Source organism: Desmodus rotundus, chromosome 7 (assembly GCF_022682495.2).
Source record: "Desmodus rotundus isolate HL8 chromosome 7, HLdesRot8A.1, whole genome shotgun sequence".
Taxonomy (NCBI): Eukaryota; Metazoa; Chordata; class Mammalia; order Chiroptera; family Phyllostomidae; genus Desmodus; species Desmodus rotundus.
This window is the reverse complement of record NC_071393.1, coordinates 4,776,664-4,797,411: the sequence shown is the minus strand read 5'-3', so window position 1 is coordinate 4,797,411 and position 20,748 is coordinate 4,776,664. Positions and strand designations below refer to the sequence as shown.

Sequence of the window (20,748 nt, the reverse complement as noted above, 5' to 3'; positions counted from 1 at the left end):
CCTTAGGTGGCGTCCGCCCCACCTATTACTGCCAAAAGTGGTCATGGGGTTATTTTTAAACAAGGGGAGGAAGTATTTATTGTTCCGGCCGCAGAGGGTGGGCAGCCTGTGGGATTGTTCTAGGGAATCAGCGCTGAGTCCTTTCCACCATGGTGAGTAGCAAGGGCTCCGGGAGGGGAGTGATGCTCCGTGGGGAGAAGGGGATGCCACCGACCAGCAAAGGACCAAAGGGGAGCTGGAGGAGGCGGCTTTCGAGGACCCCAGGCCCTGGTGGAAAAAGTGCTGCTTGCTGTGTGTGCACCAAGGAACCCCAATCAATGCCCTGATAAGCCACAAACAACAGCAGCTCCCGGGGACTTGCAAAAACAAAATAAGAGAGTTGGCTTTTTTATGGCTTGTCTACTGACCTCTGGAGGAATCAATAACTCCCAGGGCTGGCAAAATGGGATTGAATGCTTTTAAGGATCAAATTGTAATTCTTTTCTCTTGTTCAGGCAGCTGGGGAAAAGATCTTTTTGTTTTCACCTTTTGAACTTGCAAAATTAAAATCTTTCTCCATGTGTTGTTTGGTTAGGTGTCCCCCTCCCAAAGCAGGAAACCCCCAAATTAGGGGCAGTGTAGGAGGAGAGGGGTTAGGGGCACAGACTCTGAAGCCAGATTGCCCAAGTTCAACTCCAGCTCTGCTTTTTTTGGTGACTGTGTGACCTTGGACAAGTGACCCAACCTCTCTGAGACTCAGTTGCCTCCCCAGTAAAATGGTGCAGGAACAATAGCATCTACTTGGCAGAGCAGTCATGAGGACTAAATGAAATAATGTATGTACAGTGTTTAAGCATTTGCTGTAACTATTTAAAGTCAGAGAGAAGAGTGTGGGGGGAAATGTGAACTTGCTCTTCTCTGCAGTTTGCACGGTGCAAGACCAGAACATTTAAAGAGATTTTGCTGCCATTTGGATCAAGGGAAAATCATGTGTAGGGGTGGGGGAGCTGTAACACCCTGAAAAAGTGTCATTTCATCTCTGCATTCCTCATGGTTTAATGAGCCTAACTCCCGCCCCCCCCCCCCCGCCCCAACCAATCAATTCTCCTTCTGTGCATTGCTGAACTTTTTGTGAAGTGCATCAGAACAGAAGCAGCTGGACCTGGCCAGGGCTGATCTGAAAGGGTGGCCTCCATCCTCAGAGACACATCTCCACCTCTCAGTTTTTAGGAGTTGCGGCAAGATCCACAGTCTCTTATGATCCGCCAGAACCAGGGGGCCTTTGGGAAATGTCATTTGGTGTCTTTTTAACCCACCAGCATCACCTCTTTGAGAAGAGTTCGGACACCATACCCCCATTTCACAGATGAGCAGCTGAGGCTCACCCAGAACAGCTTCCAGCTTCTGACTCTTTTAATGGATGCTTTTTCCCCCTAGGCACCCAAGAAAGCCAAGAAGAGAATAGAGGGCGCCAACTCCAACGTGTTCTCCATGTTTGAGCAGACCCAGATCCAAGAATTTAAGGAGGTGGGTGCAGCTGTGGAATCATCGGCCTGGAGGCAGACTCCCCAGCCACCCCCCATTCGGGAGCACCTTCCCCTCTTCCATGTTCCCCGCAGGGACCTCTTGCTTAGATGTCTTTATCCTCCAAACAACCCCAGATTCGGTCTGCACACGCGTGTGACCCACTTGAAGAAATTATTTTTAATAACTTTTGCTAGTCATCAAAGTAAAGCCAATTTTTTGTTGCAAATGTACAAAAGCTTTTCAGAAAAGCGTAAAGAAAATACAAATGATCTGTAATTCTACCACCCAGAGATAGATCATCAGTTGACATTTTGGTATATACCCTTCAAATCGCTTTTGTTATATATGTATATGTTTCTTAATCAAAGTTACAACCTTCTGCACGTGCTGAATAGTGCCTGACATTTTTCTTTGAGCAATTCAGTAGCAATATTCTCTATCATTTATTTAAACCACTTCCTATGGTGGGATGTTACATGTGTTTAGAATGTTTTACTTTTATAAATAACACATCTTTGCTCTTATCTCTGGTTATTTCCTTGGAGTAAAGTCCTAAAAGAATTGCTGGGTCAAAGGAATTTCTTAAAAAGAGGAACTAAAAACAACTAGAACTGCTGGTCCAAATTGTCCTCCAGAAATGAGGTGCAAATTCCTACTCCTACTGGCCCCAAGGGGAGAAAATGCTTCCCCCCTACATTTCTGTCAACATTGGGCATTGATAGTCTAAAATATTATTTTTGCCAGTGTGAGAGATAAAAAGCAGTGTCTCTTGGATTTCGAATTTTACAGTCCTTGATTCTTAAAAACCAGCGGGGTCTGGAACCCTATCACATGCTGCCGGATTGTACCTTTTGAAGCAAACTAAGTACCAGTTAGGCAAAAGTGTGCCACCTCCTGAAGGTTTTGGAGGACAGACAATTCATTCTCTTTCCAGCAGCCGTGACTGGCGCTCCTACCTGGCCCTTCAGAGGGAGGCATGCTAAGCTACGCTAGACGCCAGTGTGTTCAATAACAAAGGGGAAACCATCGGGACTTCCAAATGGGACACACACACTTGCACCATTTGTCCCCACTAACATTCAGATCACAGGAATGTCATGCCCCCTAGGCCACCAGGGAAAGAGGAATTCCTGGGATGAAATGTCATATCTCAACCTGAAATAGTCACCTTCTCCCTCACCCCCTCCCAACCTCTGAGAAGAGATCAGCTCCTAGGGGTGTGGGCAGGGGCTACAAATACTTTCAACAAGCAGCTGCAACAGCGAACTCAGAAAACGTCAAGATGACATGCCATTTGCAAAACGCCTGGACATTCACAGAGCGCTGGGAGTCTCCCTGCCTGCTGGCTGGGGAAGATCACCAGCCCCCTCTTACAGATGACGTGGGCTGGTAAGCCGGGGAGCAGACCTGAGACCCTAGTTTTTAACTTGTTTTCTTTAACAACAGCTTTATAGAAACATAATTCACATACCACAAATTTGCATTTTTTAAGTAAGTGTATAATTCAGTGGCTAATTAGGATGGTCACAGTTTTGTGAACATTATCCCCTATCTAATTTCAGAACATTTTCATCACCCTCAAAGGCAACATCATGCCCTTTATCGGTCACTCCACACTTCCCTCCTCCCCCAGCCCCTAGGGACCAGTGATCTGTTTTCTGTCTCTGTGGATTTGCCTGTTCTGGACATTTCATAGAAATCGAATCACATGATACGTGGCCTTTTGTGCCCGGCTTTCACTTCGCATCCTGTTTCAAGGCTCACCTACACGGTAGCATATGTCATTGTTTCCGTCCTCATTCTGGCTGAAGAGTATCCCGCTGTAGAGAGAGACCACATTCTGTTTGTCTGTCCCTCCACTGATGGACACGTGGGCTGTTTGCGGCCTGGGGCTCTAACAAACTTTGCTGCTATGGGCATTCACGTTCAGGTTTTTGTGTGGACAGATGCTTTAATTCTCTTGACTAGAAACCCAGCAAATGAATTGCTGGATCACATGGTAACTATGCCTAACATTTCCAGGCTGCTTTAAACCTTGGACTCTGGATCTAATGTCTTTCAGTGCTCCTTGAAAATCCCAGAATCCCACTCCCCTTACCCCGTGGCCCAGCCTCTGGGACTCCTCCCCGCAATTTCTCCTGCACTGACCAGCCAACCACCTCCCTTTCACAGGCCTTCACCATCATGGACCAGAACAGGGACGGCTTCATCGACAAGAACGATCTGAGGGACACCTTTGCTGCTCTCGGTACGCTGCCCCCTCTAGGGCTGGGAGGTGGGACCATCACAAACGCGAAGAGCTTGTCATCTTCCCAAGAAACAGCTCAAACATGGTTGGTATTTAGGGCAGGTTTCAGAGGATAGCAAAGGGGGGTTTACTCTTTGAGTGTCTTCACATTTTTCAATAACTTTTTTGTGTGTGATTTGAATGCAGTGATAGCTCACAATAAAAAACTTGGAAAATTTAGAAAAATATAAAGAAGAAATATTACCTATTAGGCCACTCCTTACTGTTAACATTTCAGCCTCCCAATCTTTTCTAGGTAAATGGGGTGGGGAGTTAATAATTGGAATCATTCTATTTTGGAATCATTTTTTTTTAAGATTTTTTAAATCAAATTGGCTAAGAGATTTTATTTTATTTTGAGAGAAGAGAAGGGAGAGAGAATGGGAGGTATAGATACACTAATGTGAGAGAGAAACACCTATTGGTTGCCTCTCATATGCTCCCCAACAGGGGACATGCCTGAAACCCAGGCATGTGCCCTGACCAGGAATCAAACCTGCAACCTTTTGGTTTGCAGAACAATGCCCAATCCACTGAGCCACACTGGCCAGGGCTGGAATCATTTTATTTTGGATCCAGCTCTCTAGAAGTTTACTTCTCAACAGTGTGAGCATAAGTCCATGGAGGTTTTTCATAACATGCATGTCCAACATGCCACCATTCACTGCCCCCCCCCCCAAATCAGGGCCACCATGGACAGCGGCACAGGCAGCACACCACCCAGCTCTACAGAGCAGCCACTGTGGGTTTTCATATTTAAAGCATCAATTATCTTAAGAAGGGGGATCTTTTTCTAATTTGCACAAAGGTACCATACGGGCCTGTGGCAAGGGCTAGTGCAGGCAGGTGCACCAGAACCCCCACGGCTGTGTGGGTTACAGCAGGTATAACCTGAACAAGCTCCCTCCGGTGATTCTGACCTGTCTCTCCCACCTCCAGCTGGGAAGAGCTAATTTATAAGATGACCATTTCCCATTTGAGTAAAATGTTAAAATATCTGTATAAAATATCCCAGGTGCTAAAGACACTCTTCTAAAAATAACTAACCCCTCCTACGTTGGAGTTTGGGTTGCTTCCAGGTATCTATTATAAATAACACTGTCAAGAACATCTTCTCACACGAATCTTTGGCCCACCCACTCGGTCTCTGATGATTCTCTGACTAGGTGCCCTGGAGTGAAATTACAAGGGCAAATGCTGGTGTCCTAAGAGCTGTTTCTGTCCCCGCCCGGGGGCCCTGACTGTGTGCTTCCCGTCCTAGGGCGTATGAACGTGCAAAATGATGAAATTGATGCCATGATAAAGGAAGCGCCAGGTCCCATTAACTTTACGGTGTTCCTAACAATGTTTGGGGAGAAACTTAAGGGTAAGTTTGTGTGCATCTGTGTGAGTGTGTGTCTGTCTGTCTTTATGTGTCTTCATCTTCGGGTACAAAGTAAAGCCCTAGGAGGATAGACAAGGATGGCCAGAAGAGGGAGGCAGAGTAACGCTGGGGAAAAAAAGAAAAAAGAAGAAAAAAACCCAGCAGCTAACGGTGCTCCAAGCCTGCCCTGAGCCAGGCCTCACACTAAACACTTAGTGCACAACCTCATCTAACAGCACCTGGAAGGTAGGTTCTGTTCCCACCCCCAGTGTACACATGGGAACTGAGGCTCAGAGACAGAAAGTCGAGTAGCAAACAAGTGCTGGAGTCTGGATTCAAATCCCAATCCTCCTAAATCTAGATCCGCATTTGAACTTGGGTTTTGCTCAAAACCAATCGGATTCTCAGTCCACTCTTTTAAAATGTCAAGGCTCAGCACTCAGAGGAAGGTAGGGTCTCAGCAGTATAGACTGACTGTGGCACCCCCCAACATGGGGGGGCTTGTGTCCTGCCTCCTGGGGTACGACAGGTTCCCGGGCATGTTTCAACCCTGTTTTCTGTTTCAGGGGCAGACCCTGAGGAGACCATTCTCAATGCGTTCAAAGTGTTTGACCCTGAAGGCAAAGGGGTGCTCAAGGCCGATTAGTGAGTGGGATCTATGGGGGTGGACGTGGGTGCTCCCTGCTTCCCCCCCACCCGGCCCACCTGGCGCCAACACTGCTCTCCTCTCTCTGCAGCGTTAAGGAGATGCTGACCACGCAGGCGGAGAGATTTTCCAAGGAGGAGGTAACAGGACCCTTTGGGTGCTCTCTGCACTCCAGCTCCCTTCCAGGGGCTGTGTCGTCCTCTTTTCTAAAACGCTCCTGACCCCACGCTGGGAGAGAACCCGCTGTTGTTTACGGGCCCTTACCCGAGTTTCGTTCTCTCAGTCACCTCATGAGGCCAGAATGAGTGGGACTGTTGTTTCCAGGTGGAAAAACTGAAGCCCAGGGAAGTCAAGTCACTTGCCTGAAAGACAACATGGATGCTGACTGCAGGTCTGCCTGACCCCAGGTCTGCCTTCCCCACAATGCAGGGCGCCTGGTTCGGGCGGCTGAGGGAGTAAAGGCGGCGTGCAGGGTACCGGGTACTATCCCGTAGGCTGCGCCCTGCACAGTTCTCCCGGATGCCGTGCTTGTCATGCGTGTCCTAGACTATGTACTTGTTGCAGTAGTTTTGCAGCAGATGGCAGTAAAGTGTCTTCTATCATTTTTTAAAAAATCAGAATATATGAGTTTTCTGGCAGGTGGCAGTAATGTGCCTGGAAGAAGGGACACTTAATAATTCGCCACAAGTCCTGGATGAACAAGCAACGGTCCTGTCCTTGTTAACATTTAAAATAGACCCTTCGCAGGCCTGATCCCATCAAGTTCTACATTTTACCACAAATTTTATTTAGATTTTCCCTCCAACACTTAAGCAGTTGAGAGAGCCTGCCTTCACCTCCCACCAGCTCTGTGACTTTGGACCAGCTCCTTGACTTCACTGGGCCTCAGTTTCCTCATCTGTAAAGTAGGGCCAGTAAGAGAACCTACCTCAGCACGCTGTGAGGATGAAACAAGGTAGTAAGTGTGAAGTGCTGACATGTGATAAGGGGACTGTTATCCCGTGTTAGCTATTAATCATCTGTATATAAAAAAAAACAACAACCAGTCATTAGTTTTTAAATGTGGAAATTGCATTTAAAAAAAAAATCTAGATTCCTAGAATCAGATTCCCTCAGAGTCTGACCTCCTTGCCCACATGGCCACACTTAGCTGGCCCTCAGCAATTGCCACTTCTGTAAATGGCCCATGTGTCCCCTTTAGCCACAGACCCCACGAGGCCCACCTTACGCCCTCACAACCTGTTTTAGCCTCCACAGCTTGGGTTCCCAGGAACATCCCTCCAAGGTGGCCCTTGGGCTTAGCCCCTGGGAAGGAAGGGCAAAGAAGCAGGAGGGCTCAAGGGAGATGCTGGCCTGAGATTCAGGCCCAAAGAACGTCCTGGTCAGCACTCCCTGGTGTTAGAACAGCCCATCTGAAAGGTCCCAAGTTCAGCCCCACACTGACCAGGTGGCTATGGGCTTCCCCAGGGAGGACGTGACCTTAGGTCCTGCTGTTCTCTGCCGCAGCTGGATGACGAGGACTTCCTGGGGGGGTGGATCTAGTAGCGCATCCCCATGTCCACCACCCCCACCTCCCTGACACAACCCCTTCATGCCCCATCCCATATCCGCCTCCCACTTCCCTTCCCATCATCCTCTGCACCTCCTGCTGGTTCATTTCAGATCGACCAGATGTTTGCCGCCTTCCCGCCTGATGTGACTGGCAACTTGGACTATAAGAACCTGGTGCACATCATCACCCATGGAGAAGAAAAGGATTAAAGGGAGGGGCTCACCGCAGGGCCTGGGCCTGTCGTTGTGGGGAGGGTGGTCCCTGCTCTCCTCACCCTCAGCCTAGAAAGGCCGCCATCCCTGCCCCGTCCGCTTAGCCGGAGGACAGCCTCATACGTCTACCCCCATCTTCCCTACAGCCTGGGCGGCTCATCAGTGCCACGAGGCCACACACTCTGCAGATGGAGATCCACGCAGGGGCCTCTTCGAATAAACAGGAGGTTGTGTATCTGTTCACAGTGTTTCTCTGACCGAAGTGCCTGGAGTAAGGTTGGGCCTTTGCTGGCTCCCATGGAGGCAGCGTACAAGCTAGTGGTGGCCCTGCTGTCGTTAGTGCTGAATCTCGGTGACTCTTTATTTAACACAGACCTTTGCAGCCACTCAGGACTGTCGCTATCCAGGGCCATGTTTTACAGGAATGTTAATGAGAGGAGCATGGCCCTTTCTCCCAAAGAGCCCCAGAGTTTGCAGAGCTCAGTTTCCCGACACCCTCTCCTCTAGGACACCAGTGGAGTGCTCCTCCCACATGTGCACGACAGGCCCCGTGATGTTTTAAGAGGAAGAGGCCTCACATGCATAAGTATATGGCACAATTTCCAAAAAAAAAAAAAAAATCACATCTGTTCATTGTAGGAGGTCAATTTCTAATTTTAGATAAAGTAGAACTTGTCTGTACTTCTCTCCTGGCAAATTGGGGGAGGGGTACTAATTTCTGACCCTGTCTGAGGTCCAAGAACTAGGCCTGGGCATGAGTTTGCTCTTGATTTTGAGCGATCAATGTCATTGTTAATGCATTTGGGTCCATTTGGGCTTGTAAGAATCCCAATTTAGGAAACAAATGGGTTCCCATAACTTAATAAGTCTAAGGGCTTCAGGCACAGCTGTATCCAGGAGCTCAGGCAGGGCCACCAGTCCCTGAGGAGGCCTCGCCACTGCTCTACTTTTTTTCATGTTGCTCTGCTCTCAGCAGCAGCAAAATAGCTCCCATCTCTCCCCTCAGCAACCTTCCTGGAAAGAGGGCCCGTCTCTTTCCCCCAGCTCCCTGCCAGTCCCAGAAGAGGGCCTACAGGGTACCTAGCCAACTTGAAACAGGTGTCGTGCTCTAACTGGCAGACCTGGGTCACATGATGAACCCTCATTCTAGGGCTAAAATCAGCCCCTCCCCCAACCACACGGCTGTTCCCCAAAGGCAAATCCAGATGCCTTTCAGGAAGAAGGGGAGTGAACATCACACTCATACATCTTCAAGAGAATCCCAAGAACTCAGGACAGCCAAAGCAAATGACGGGGTGGGAGCTGAGAGCTGAAACTGGGGATGGGAGTGGCAGCTGGGGTCACCCAGAGGGCATGATGGGGTCCAGGCGGCTGGAGGAGCCAGAGCTGGAGCGAGTCCTCCAGGCTCAAGAACAGCAGCAGAGCCCCTGCAGTCGAAGCTCTGGGTCCACTCCCTCTGCACGAACCATGACCTCACCCCCTGGCTTCCAGGACCTGGGGTCCCCTTCAAAGCCAACAGCAAGCTGGGCAGGCAGGGGTGGGGGAACCCCACCCCATGATGAACCCACCCTGTTCCACACACTGACCAGAACCTGCTACCTGGGTCTCCCGTAGAAACCTAGCCAGTTCTCCTGGGAGACCTCGGAGGGGCCCCAGCGCAGGTCAGTCGAGTGCAGCATGCGTTTCAGGGCATGACGTCCTGGACGCAGCTGTGCAGTCACACATTCATCCTCAACATACACAGACACACACAGAGACTCAGACACAGAGGTTATGGGACTCCCAGTTCCTGCCTGTGAGGGGCCGCTGCACCCCGTGTGACTCTGGGGCATGAAGATCAACATTTTGGCTTCCCCTTGACCCCTAGGCTTCACTCATCCCTGCTTTACCTAAGGGAGTGGTCGAGGGGTGACCCATGCGGGGCACCCTCTCAGGTTCTTGGGGGCCATCCTCAACTCTTGCATCCTGTGCCGGCTTTGGAAGGCAACCCCTCCTGCTCCTCGGCCCTGTTCCGGGGTGGCTCCCAGTGCCCCAGCCTCCTGGTAGCAAGTGTGAAGAGGCACTGGGGTTACAGAACAAAACGTTTATTCTCTCTGGTTGTGGTACAAATGTGGCCCCATCCATGTCAGACCATTAACTTCTTCTTGAGCCTCAGGTCATCCCCCTTTTCAGTGATGCTGCCCAGCTGTAAGTCCCTTCGAGACTCTCTCGTGGTGTTGTGGCTGAGCACCATCTGCCGAAGGCTGCTGTGGTCCAGGGGCTGGTCCACTGCACCAGAAAGGAGGGATCAAATCCTTCCCAGGGCTAGGGCCTCCTGCCCCTATTCACGGGTGCCCAAGGCAAGGACGTCCACCCCTGGTTTGGGGGTCCTCCACAGTGCTGGGGGCTGGAGTATGACCATTCTCAGGGTTCAGGGAGGAAGAGGATAGGCTCGGGGGTGCCCAGACAAAAACTGTGTTTTTCTCCCAGGTGAGTTTGATTTAAGTTCCAGGACACAGGGCCACCACATGAGGTTGTTCATCATGTAGGACCAGGTGGAGACGGGCGAATGAATGGGCTGAAATCCAGCCCCCACCTGATTGCCAAACCATGTCTATGTAGACGGGCACTTTTGTCTAACTAATGTTCCCAAAGGGGCTGCCTCTTCCAGTTCACACACAGGAGCCGTAGGGGCTAGAAAGCTAGGAGAGCCCAGTGCCCATCAGCATTCTCTTGAATGAAGGAGAAGACATCTTCTGTAAGGCCCTGACCTTGGGAGCCATGCCCCGCCAGCCTCCTCCTTAGGAACTCAAAGGGCTGGGGGAGCTGTCCGAAGGGGGCTGATGCCAGACCCAGCTTCCGCTCCTGCTAAGTTTCAGTTGTCTTGCCGAAACCAAACAGAAAGCACGTGCGAATCGTGCTCATTCGCACGTGCGCGTTGGCAGCCCCCTCCCTGTCCTCACGCCCCCGCACACCTGAAGTGTTGCTCGGAGAAGAAGGGCAGCTTTTTCAAAATCTATGACTAAAGTGACACAAGGTTATTATAAAAGGAAAAATTTAAACACAGAACTGTTTAGCTTAGAAATGTAAAGCTCTCTGCAAACTACCGCCCAGAAATATCCCCTGTAAGTCAGCCGATACACCCTCTTTGTTCTCGTTTGCATAATCAAGATACCTCCTGCTCTCCCTCCCTCCTCTTCCTCCTCCCCATGTCTCTCTCTCTCTCTCTCTCTCTTTCTCTCTCTCATCATATCTCTCTCTCTCCCTATTACATATCAGGGTTATGAAGGCCTGCCCCGTGCATTGCAGGGCTGTAGCAGCTTCCCTGCCAAGTTTACCCCTGAGGAGGAAATCACCCTTGGCTGAGAACCACTGAATATATACACATATCATATATATTACATTATATACATTGCATTCTGGTTAATAGCTGCCTAGTATTCCACTGTATGTAATGGATGGGCATTCCAGACATTTCCAGCTTGGGGCTTCAGTGAACCTCCCCCTACCTTTATCTCAGACCCCTGAAGACGGTTCTCCTGAAGGACCAGTCCCCACAGGTGGGATTACAGGCTTATTGGGTGTATCTGTCTCTCAGGCTTCCCATGCGTGTTGCCAAGCTGCCCTCCAACAACCAGATGGGGCCGATTTTATCCCCAGCTTCAGAGATCAGGGCTGGGTCCCCCCTGTGCGGGGGGTGTCATGAGCTTCTGCCTCAGAGAGGAAGGAAGATCAGCGGGCTAGTGTCGGAAGGGCCACAGCTAAGGCTTCGAGCATGAACCACGACGTTGTAGCTGCTTCAGCCATGGGTTTGGGGGCCATGAATGGAACAGGGCCCGGGGAGGTCATAGTGGCGTGAGATTCAAGAGCAGAGGGTAAGGGTGAGAGAGGAGATCAGGGAATCCTGTGAACCCACAACTTGGCAATTTGGAAACTTTGGGACACTTTAAGGTTCATTTTGAATGGTCACAGGTAGCTGTGAGTTTAAAAACATCCAGGATAACTAAACTTCAGGCTCTGTGGGTTGGCTGTAGGGCCACAGGGGAAGCGTCCCTAGAGAACCATGCCATGTGGCCACAGCCAAGGTGGTACCCGGTGAAAGTGATGGGCCCACAGGACTCATAAAGGGGGGAAACAGAGGCTCAACACAACAGACCCCCAAGAGCAAAGGCTTCCTACAAACCCTTAACCCAGCAACTGGGGGTTGTGAGGAGAAAGAGAACTCACCTTCATCCAACCTGTCGCTGAAGGGGTCAGCCCCGAGCACTGGGGGGATGACCTTGATGGGCTCTGTGGTCTTCAGGAAGGCACTGCCACCCCAGAAAGGGTTGGCAAAGTGTGGCGGGTGCTCGGCCTCTGCCCCTTCCAGGATCCGCTTATAGGACTCTAACAGTAGCAGGTCGTTGGTCTTCTTTTCAATGATGGCTGGGAAACACCAAGGCGATTAAGGTCACTGCCAAGAGACCTGGTTGCAGGCAATCTCAGGGTGGCACCCCCCTTCCCGCTGCAGAGGAAGGGAAGGGACAGAAAGTGGGGGGTGGGGCATGAGCTCCTGTCAGGACAATAGCTTTCTCTGGGATTTCACCATGTATTCCTGAGGGGGCAGTACCACCCCAAAAGGGTACAGCTTGGTTCTGGAGAGGCAAAAAATAAACTGACTCTATAAGGTATAAATGTATACCTTGTAAATAAGGTATAAATATAAATACACAGATATGCATGTAGGACATAAACAGCTATACAGTGTTTCGACAGTATTAAATTGTTATGAGGATGGGGCAGTTAGGAAAAAAGGCTCCTTAGAAGGCTGAGAAACACTGGGTATACAGTAAAAATTGGAAGCCGTGGGCTGCCCTGCTTTAAACTACTGATTTTCCCAGAGTGCTTCCTCTGTCTCAGGCTCCCAGGCCTTCATTCATGCTGTTCCTTCTGCCTAAAATGCCTTTCCCTACACTCTCCCCAGAGTAACCCCTACTGATGTTTGAAGACTTAGGTCAGGCCTTGCCACCTGCAGGAATGCTTCCCTGACCTGCCTAGGTGGGGGGAACTGTCCTCCTCAATGTCTTACACAGTCCCATGCAGTCCCTGGAGTCATTCATTCATTCATTCATTCATTTCACAGATGATTATTGGATGCCTACCATGCCAGGCACTGTGCTAGAGACTGTGGATACATGGAAGAAGAAAATCCAATACCAAACCAGCAGCCCTTACCCTGATAAACACCATAAGCTTCGGTGTTTATGGGAAGATGGAGAGAAAGACAAGTTCAACAAATAAACACATGGACCCCTCACTACCCAGATGCTCATGATCTGTATTCGGTAACTACTGGATTTGGATGAGTTAAGAAATGTAAACCTCACAGTGCCCATACTGCTGCTATTGTTGCTGTAAATCAGGGACCAAAACTTTGCACCTGGAACTGGCTATCAGCTCTCAAGAACCTCATAGATTCTGAGAGTGAGCACCACCTAGAGACAAACCGGATGAGTACACAGTGACAGGCCTGCCATGGGAGGAAATCGTAGTAGGGGGTGGGGTAACCAGCTTCCAACAAGGCGGCGAAAGGCAGCCTTGCTGGAGAGAGGGCATTGAAGCTGAGATCTGAGGCTGAGCAAGAACCGAATATGGGACAGCTATTCCAGGAACAGCCTGTGCAAAGGCCCACAGGTGGGAGTGAGTTGGGGGGGGGAGGGTTGGAAGTAGAGAGAGGAGAACAATGTGACTGGAGGTTCTGAGCAAGGAGGGAGAGCAGGACAGGAGATGAGACATGTAAGTTGGGCCCAAGTTCCGAAGAACCAGGTAGGCTGTGGGCAGGAAAGAGTTAACACAGATGTCCTGACTGCTATCCTTCCAAAGGCCCTTACCTGGCATCAGGGAACTTGGACTGCAGGAAGGTGCCTGCTGCCATTAACCAATAAGAGTGGCTCACTCTGCCTAAACTATGTATCCAAAAAAAAAAAAAAATGTGGTGCTTTATGCTAAACACCTGCTTTCCTCCCTGGGAGTCTGAATTTGGGTGTGTACTAGTCTCGAATGAGCTTTCCTGGTTGACACATTTCATATGTATTGTCACACCTCACGGCTGGGAGACTGTGTCCTGTGTGACCCCACTGGGAAAGCACCCTTGAGGGCTTGCTCCTTGTTTCCTCAAGACCTCACCCCAAAGCGTCTTTTCCCTTTGCTGATTTTGCTTTGGATCCTTTGGCTGTAGTAAGTCCCAGCCACGAGTACAACTATATGCTACGTCTGTGAGCCCTCCTCCCGACTCACTGAACCTGGCGGGAGGGGACCACCTTAGGGAGTCTCCAAACACAAACTGTATTATTAAGAACCTTAGGTTTTAAAAGAGCAGTGGAAGCCATTCATTCCAAAGTGTCATCATCTGTGTAGGCGCACCCCTCCCTCTCCGTGCTGAGCTCAAGGCCTATGACTAGAAATGTGTTCTAGTTAATAGGCGTTGGCCACATGCCAGGCACTGCTCTGAGCGCTTGTATTTCCTCCTTTCCGATCTGTATGCTTTTCATTTCTTTTTCTTGTCTTGTTGCATTGGTTAGGACAACCAAGACAATATCCGATAGGAATGATGAGAGAGCAGGCATCCTTGCCTTATTTCTGATCTTAGAGGAAAAAACATTCAGTTTTTCACCATTAAGTATGAGGCTACTTGTAGGTGTTTTCGCTGAGAGTTTTTATCATGCATGAATGCTAAATTTTGTCAAATGCTTCTGTTGTAATGATCATATAGTTTTTCTGTAAGAACTATTAATTTAGTCAATCCTCCCAACAACCTTATAAGGTAAGTATCGGGTTTACCTCTTATATCTTTTCTTTACTTTCTTTTTCTTTTTTTTTTTTTTTGATGGAAAAAACTAAAGCACAGAGAGGCTCAGAAAGTTGCCCAAAGTCACACAGCTTTTAAGAGTAGAACCAGGATTTGAACCGAGGCAAGCTGGCATTACTGCTCACATGCTTCACCACCAGACTCACTACCACCAAAAAAAAACAAGTCCTCATGCCTGGTTACAGAAAGCTCTGGAAATAGTTCCTAAGAGGACTCACCGAAGTACTGAGAAAGGTTGGTATCAGTGATACTCCCCGTCTCCCCTAACTGCACCAGGATCTTGGTAGCGTCACAATTTATCTTCTTAAAAAGACTCTCCACTGAGCTCTTGAGATCCTCCAAGGTCTTGTTGATCTCCTTGTAGCTGTTCTCATACATATCCGCCTCCTTGGTGGTCTCCTTTAGTTTCTCCTGGAGGAAGACCCCGATTCCCACCCCAGGTCAGCCAGGCTGCCACCCTGAGGTCAGCCCACCCCTGCCAACTTTCAGTGGGGATGAGGGTTCAGGACCCTGTGAGGCCAGGGTCTCCAAACTTCAGGTTTTCAAACCTGAAGGGGGTGGGAGACCAATTTAATGAGCCTCAATCGGCATTTAAAAAAAAAGGATTAAATAGAAGAGAAAGAGAGAGAAAAATACTAGTATGCACTGCAGGTAATAAGGGTAAGTACTGTTTAAGGTAGGTTTTATTTTACTTACATATATGTATGTATGCCTACATGTGTACTGGATTCATTTGTTTTTTATTAAAAGCTGGGGACTCATTTTTTTAAAAACTGTGGCCCACAGGGAAAAATACATTTTACATTTGCAGCCTAATACCTACCTACCCACCTACATACATGTGTGTGTGTTTATATATTATCTAATCAAATTAAAGTTTCACAAATCAACATTCCTATTGTATGTTCTAATATCTTCTGTTCTATTCTATTCTGCCTTGTTATTTGTAAATGCTGGTTGTAATCCAACAAACCAATTTCAGCACTCGCAGCTTAAAATACATTGATCGCTCTAGCCCAGTGGTTCTTGAAGTGATGTCCCAGGACCAGCAGCCTCTGCTTGAATGGGGAGCTTGTTAGAAATGCATGTTATGGGCTGCAGTCCAGACAGAGGCTCTGGGGGCTGGGCCCAGCAATCCGTGCTTTAATGAACCTCCAGTTGATTCTCACACACAAGAAGTTTAAGAACCTCTGGGAGTCCACTGGATTGCAATCTTGGCTTCAAGTTAACGTCACCTAGGAGCTTTACCATATTTGCTGCCCAGACCTCAGTCTCAGAGATTCAGAGCCGCTGGTCTGGGGTGCAGCCTGGGCATCAGCAATGCTAAAACCTCCGAGGCGCCCTGACTCGCAGCCTGACTGAGAACCACCGTTCTAGGCTGAGTGCCCCAGTGCCGCCTGCGTCTCCTTCTGAGGAGGCCCAGCAAGGACCTACCAAATTCCCCAGGGCTCTGTCTCAGATAATGATTCCCAGGGGTCAGACCCACCCACACACCCATTTTCCAGGTGAAGAAACTGAGGCTCCGAGGCAAACAGCCAGGAGAAGGGAGCCAGGATTCCAATTATCTCTCAACTGCTACATCAGGCAGCTTCCTGTTCCAGCTGCATTTTCCTCATAGGACAGCAAGAGCTTCCTTCTCATTCTAAAAGTGCATCAGAAGCTCACGTGATCAAAATTTTTAAAAAAGAAAAGAAAAAAAAGCCTGATGTGATGATAACATGTATCCAACACCTAAAATGCTCCAGGCATTTTTTATGCATCATCTCAACTCATCCTCACAACCGTCCCTGTTTTCAGATGAGGAATATTGAGGTCAGAGAAGAAAAGTGAATTTGTTTTTAGCTCCCCTGTATCAAGTCGTCTAACTACCTGACCTCGGGCTCAACTCTTTATTTGGACATGGGGAAAGTAGCAGTCCTATGAAGTGAGAATAATTACTATCCCCATTTTACAGGTGAGGAAACTGAGGCTCAGAGAGGTTGAATCACTTCCTTAAAGTCATACAGCTAGGAAGGGACTTTTCTGAGAGTCATACCCGAGCATTGGTTCCCAGGGCCTGGCTGCTTAACTCCTATGCAAAACCCGTTTAAAAACTGGCCCCACTTCTCCCGGAGGGGCAACAGATGGCGAAATGGAAAGTGTGTAGAAAAGGCCCAAGAACAGAGCAGATGGAAGTGACCTTTAGCAGGAGCTAAGCAAGCATCTTGTGAGCCTGTGTTTATTAAGACAAATTCTCCTGCATAGAGCATTTGCATTTGAAAAGGCTTCCAGGAATCCTGTCAAATCTAAAGGAAGGAAGAGCTGATGGTGGGAGACAGGCTTGGGGTTACCTAGTCAGCTTCCCCAAGCTACCCCCTTTAGGCCTTCAAAATCTCGAGATGCAGGGTAGCACTAGCCCCAACCCAAGAAGGCACCTGGATGCTGGGTGACCCTTAGCCGAGGATGTGGGCAGTAGGCCATGCCTATCTTGGGGAGGGTCTCCTTCAACTTGAGCCCTGCTTGGAAATCTAATTCTTCACTCCTGGGGGGAAGCCTCTCTGAGCTGCTGCAGCTCAACGGGCAGCCTGTGCTTTGCTGCCCCCCAGTGGCCCATCGGAGAATGGCACTGCCATGGCTGTGTACCAGGTGCATGCTGACGACAGAAAACAAGCTCCAGAGAAGGGAAGGGAAATGACCTAGGAGCACAGTTCCTGGGCCAGAAACTATTGGATTAAAATGGCTTTGCAGACTACTCTCTGAATTCACATCTTAGGCAGATGTTTGCTACCCATTCTCCCTTTATACCTGGAAAATAAAACCCTGATTGTACTTAGGGTGGCAACGTGCCCGCCTAAAAGTTACCTTTCCAGCTCTCCTTCGCAATAGGGATGGCCAGTGTGTATAAACACAGCAGTCACTGGCTGGGACTTCAGGGAAGGAACTTGTAAGCCAAATGACTTACCAAAAAAGCCTCTTTTATTTATTTGTTTGTTTGTTTTGCCTTCCCCACTTTCTTCCTATCTGGAATGTATATGTTACGGCTGGACCATCAGCAGCCATACTACAACTATGAGGCATCCTTGTGAATGTAGGCCACACATTAAGGGTGGCTAAACAGAAAAAGGGGAGTCTGGGTCACTGATGATGTCCTAACCAGACCTGAAGTGCCTATCTTCAGACTTATTTCTTAACAAAGTAAATAAACTTTTATCTTTTTAAAAAAGATTTTATTTACTTTAGAGAGAGGGGAAGGGAGGGAGAAAGGGAGAGAAACATCAATGTGCAAGAGATAGATGATCGGTTCCTCTCAAACCCCCACTAGGGACCTGGCCCACAACTCAGGCACGTGCCCTGACAGGGAATTAAACCAGTGACCTTCCAATTCACAGGCCAGAGCTCAATCAATCCACTGAGCCACACCAGCCAGGGCTAAACTTCTATCTTGAGTAGGCCACAGTTATTCTGAGTGTCTGTTATTAGCAGCTAAATACAATGCAAAGCTCACACAGTATCCCAGAGCCATGATGTTGGTCACGTGACTTCGCCTCTCTGAACCTCAGTTTCCTCACTGTAAAATGGAGAGGTCACAGCATGTACCTCACAGGGCTGTTGAGAGGATTAAACGAAATAGTGCAAGCAAAGCACTTAGCCTAGTATTACTGGTATGTAGTAATTGCTCAAGAAATGTCTGTAACAACTATTATTGATGGAGAATGGGCTACAGCTAGGACAAGGGGGACAGGAAGGAAAGCCTGAGGCAGACACCTGTCTGCAATTTGCCAGCCTGGGATGAGTTTACAGGTGCACGGCCCTGGGCTCAGCACCCTAAAGTCTTTAAAATGGACAAAGAGGCTCTAGGGACAAAACTGTAGCAATACCTGCAGCAAAGGCTGCCTGTGACAAAAGGTCCAAACCTGTCAAGTCATGACTCAGGCCAGTAAAGAGTCACAGGGCAGGCGTCTTACTCCTCCTGAGAACCAACTGACAGGCTTCCTGACAGACAGACAGATGATGGAAACCCTTGTGTCCCTCCCTCCCCATCCTGGTCTTACCTCCAGCTGCCTCAGGACGAAGTTGTTGTCATCCTGGGACATTTTCTGCTGGGACTGCAAGAGGGCAATCTCATTCTGCTTGGGAGAAAGCCAGACCATGAGGAAAAGTGGGTGTTTCCCTCCCCGCCACACCTGAAAATGAGCTGCTGCCTCAAGGAGTTGATGAAGATTTAAATGATCCCACCCAAGGAGCCCAGAACCCCTGAGCCCCCTCTTATGCCCCTGAAGGTTTCCTTATCAAAAGAACAGTGAGGGCATGGGAGGGCGGGTGGCTCATTTTTCCTGGATAAATGTCTAGAACAGCGTGGTCAGTAGAATTTCCTGCAATGGTGGCAATGCTGTCTGCACCATCCAGTACCTAAAGCAGCAGCCACACATGGGCACTGAGCAGTTGAAATGGGGCTAGTGCCACCGAGGAACTAATTTTTAAATTTAATTTAAATTAAACTTAAATCATGGCTACTGTAATGGACAGGTGGCTCCAGAGCAGGGTTCTCGATTCCAACATGAATCGGAGTCCCTTGGGAGCCTGTGAAAACACAGAGCGCTGGCCCCAGTCCCGGAGGCTCGGATCTGGCAGCTCTGGGGGCGCCCACGATCGTGCATTTCTAAAACATCCCTAGGAGATGATGCTGTTGCTGCTGCTGCTGCTGCCGCCGCCAGTTCAGAGGCCAGATTTGAGAACCCCTGGCTAGACCAAGGTGTCCAGGTATAGAAAGTGCACACCTTTTGAATGATCAAGTCCAATCCCTAGGAATTATTTCCATGGGATGGATCCCTAGGAATCTGTCCCATGGAAACAATAGGATGAGTGGGCAAAGGTGGTCACTCAAGGCTGTCCACTGTGTTATTATTTATTATGGCCCCCATAGGGACATCCTAAATGTCTACTGATAGGGGGTCGGTTAAGTCAGTGATGGTACCTTCATATCATGAAGGGGAAGGGTCTCAAATAAAAATATGGTTAAATGCAGAGTCATGGCCCATTCTCAGAGAAGCTAGGTTTGTAGGTATGGGATAGGGTCTGGGGAAAATGCATTTTTAAGAAGCATCTTCTACCACAGAGCATCCAGGATCCCAGAGCCAGTAAAAGGAACATAGAAGGTGTCGGGAGGCCCCTGGAATGAATTGTTGGGAAAAGAGTTTACATCCATTTTAATGCCAGAGACAGGCTGTGTAGCTTAAGAGAAAAAATACCATCATGGTGAATGAGAAAGATATAGGTCCATTCTGTCCGGGAACCATTTCCTGGCCGGTCAATTTGCAAATGGAGCCCTCAAATCCCTCTCTATGGCTTGACTCTCTCACTCCACTGGGACTAGTAAATGCTCCTTCCTGGAAAATGAGAATTCGGGGTCCTGCCAACTCCCAAACCGTCCTTCCATCATTGCTTCAGATGTTTGCAAAGACCATCCCAGCAATACTAAATGTGGCCACCAGAGGGCAGTGGCGCAGCACCTAAACGCTAGGTCCTAAACTCAAACCCAGCTGCTCTGCAGGAATGAGGCTGATGGCCCTGGAGAGGCTTATAGGGGCGGGGGCGCTCAGCTTCCCGTGGGAAAGTGGGCCGGAGTCGTCAAGTCTGACTTTCCAAGAGAAATCAGAAATCCAGAATTTCCTGTGGAATATCTTGTTCAACGCTGGCAACTAATCGATTTAAAATTTTGGGGGTGGTGAAGAACAAGCAAAAGAAGAATGAAGGCTGCATGTGTCCAGCTTAGGGCCTCTGATCACAGCCCTTAGGGAGGGGTGAGGCCAGGTGTTAGAATTTTATTTTCAACATTTTTTTTTAACCTGAACTCTAGTTTGAGCAGAGGTGCCACAAGAAGGCAGAACGCTACGGTCTCAGACACCTCTCTCCCCACCCCTTCATCCAGGGCTGCTCCATGTGGTGTTTTATATAGTGGTGCTTCCTCAAAACCTGGGTTTAAACAAAAAATGTTCCATAGATTTTTTTGTAAAAGTTTGGAAACTACTGCTCTGGTTCAAGTAGTCACTGTACAGATGAGGAGACTGAGGACCAGAAAGGGCGAGAACGTGGTCATCCTTCATCCCCCGTTCGTCCCAATGCCAGAGACAGGCTGTGTAGCAAAAGGAGGAGAGGAGAGTACTCAAGATGAATGGGAGGGCCAAGGTCAACTACTGTTTGGGAACCATTTCCTGGTGCCTCCCATGGTGTGCAGGGCCCCCCTGGGCACCAGGGATGCAGGGGGAGTACACTGTGGACATTCTCTGTCTGTCCCAGGATCCTCCTTTCCCCGCTCCACCCTCTGCACCAGGGCAGGGGCTTCCTTGCCCTCTGCTTCGGTTGGGCCCAGCCAATGA

The 20,748-nt window shown here is 49.0% G+C and overlaps 2 protein-coding genes across 2 annotated transcripts in view; one reads left to right on the top strand and one right to left on the bottom strand.

Moving 5' to 3' along the window:
- Positions 1-57: 57 nt before the first annotated feature.
- MYL2 (myosin light chain 2) lies at positions 58-7,809 on the top strand. Its single transcript, XM_053929129.1, has 7 exons — positions 58-152; positions 1,417-1,506; positions 3,679-3,754; positions 5,055-5,159; positions 5,723-5,801; positions 5,894-5,942; positions 7,465-7,809. The coding sequence occupies exons 1-7, from the start codon at positions 150-152 to the stop codon at positions 7,561-7,563; spliced, it is 501 nt and encodes a 166-aa protein (XP_053785104.1). The 5' UTR covers positions 58-149; the 3' UTR covers positions 7,564-7,809.
- Positions 7,810-9,675: 1,866 nt separating this feature from the next.
- CCDC63 (coiled-coil domain containing 63) overlaps positions 9,676-20,748 on the bottom strand; it is a 28,920-nt gene continuing 17,847 nt past the window's right edge. Inside the window, exons 8-11 of the mRNA XM_045200900.2 lie at positions 18,424-18,498; positions 14,611-14,803; positions 11,773-11,970; positions 9,676-9,834 (exon numbers count right to left, since the gene is read on the bottom strand). Of these exons, the coding sequence (XP_045056835.2) occupies positions 9,692-9,834; positions 11,773-11,970; positions 14,611-14,803; positions 18,424-18,498 (609 nt within the window). The 3' untranslated portion in view covers positions 9,676-9,691. The remainder of the gene's footprint in view (positions 9,835-11,772; positions 11,971-14,610; positions 14,804-18,423; positions 18,499-20,748) is intronic.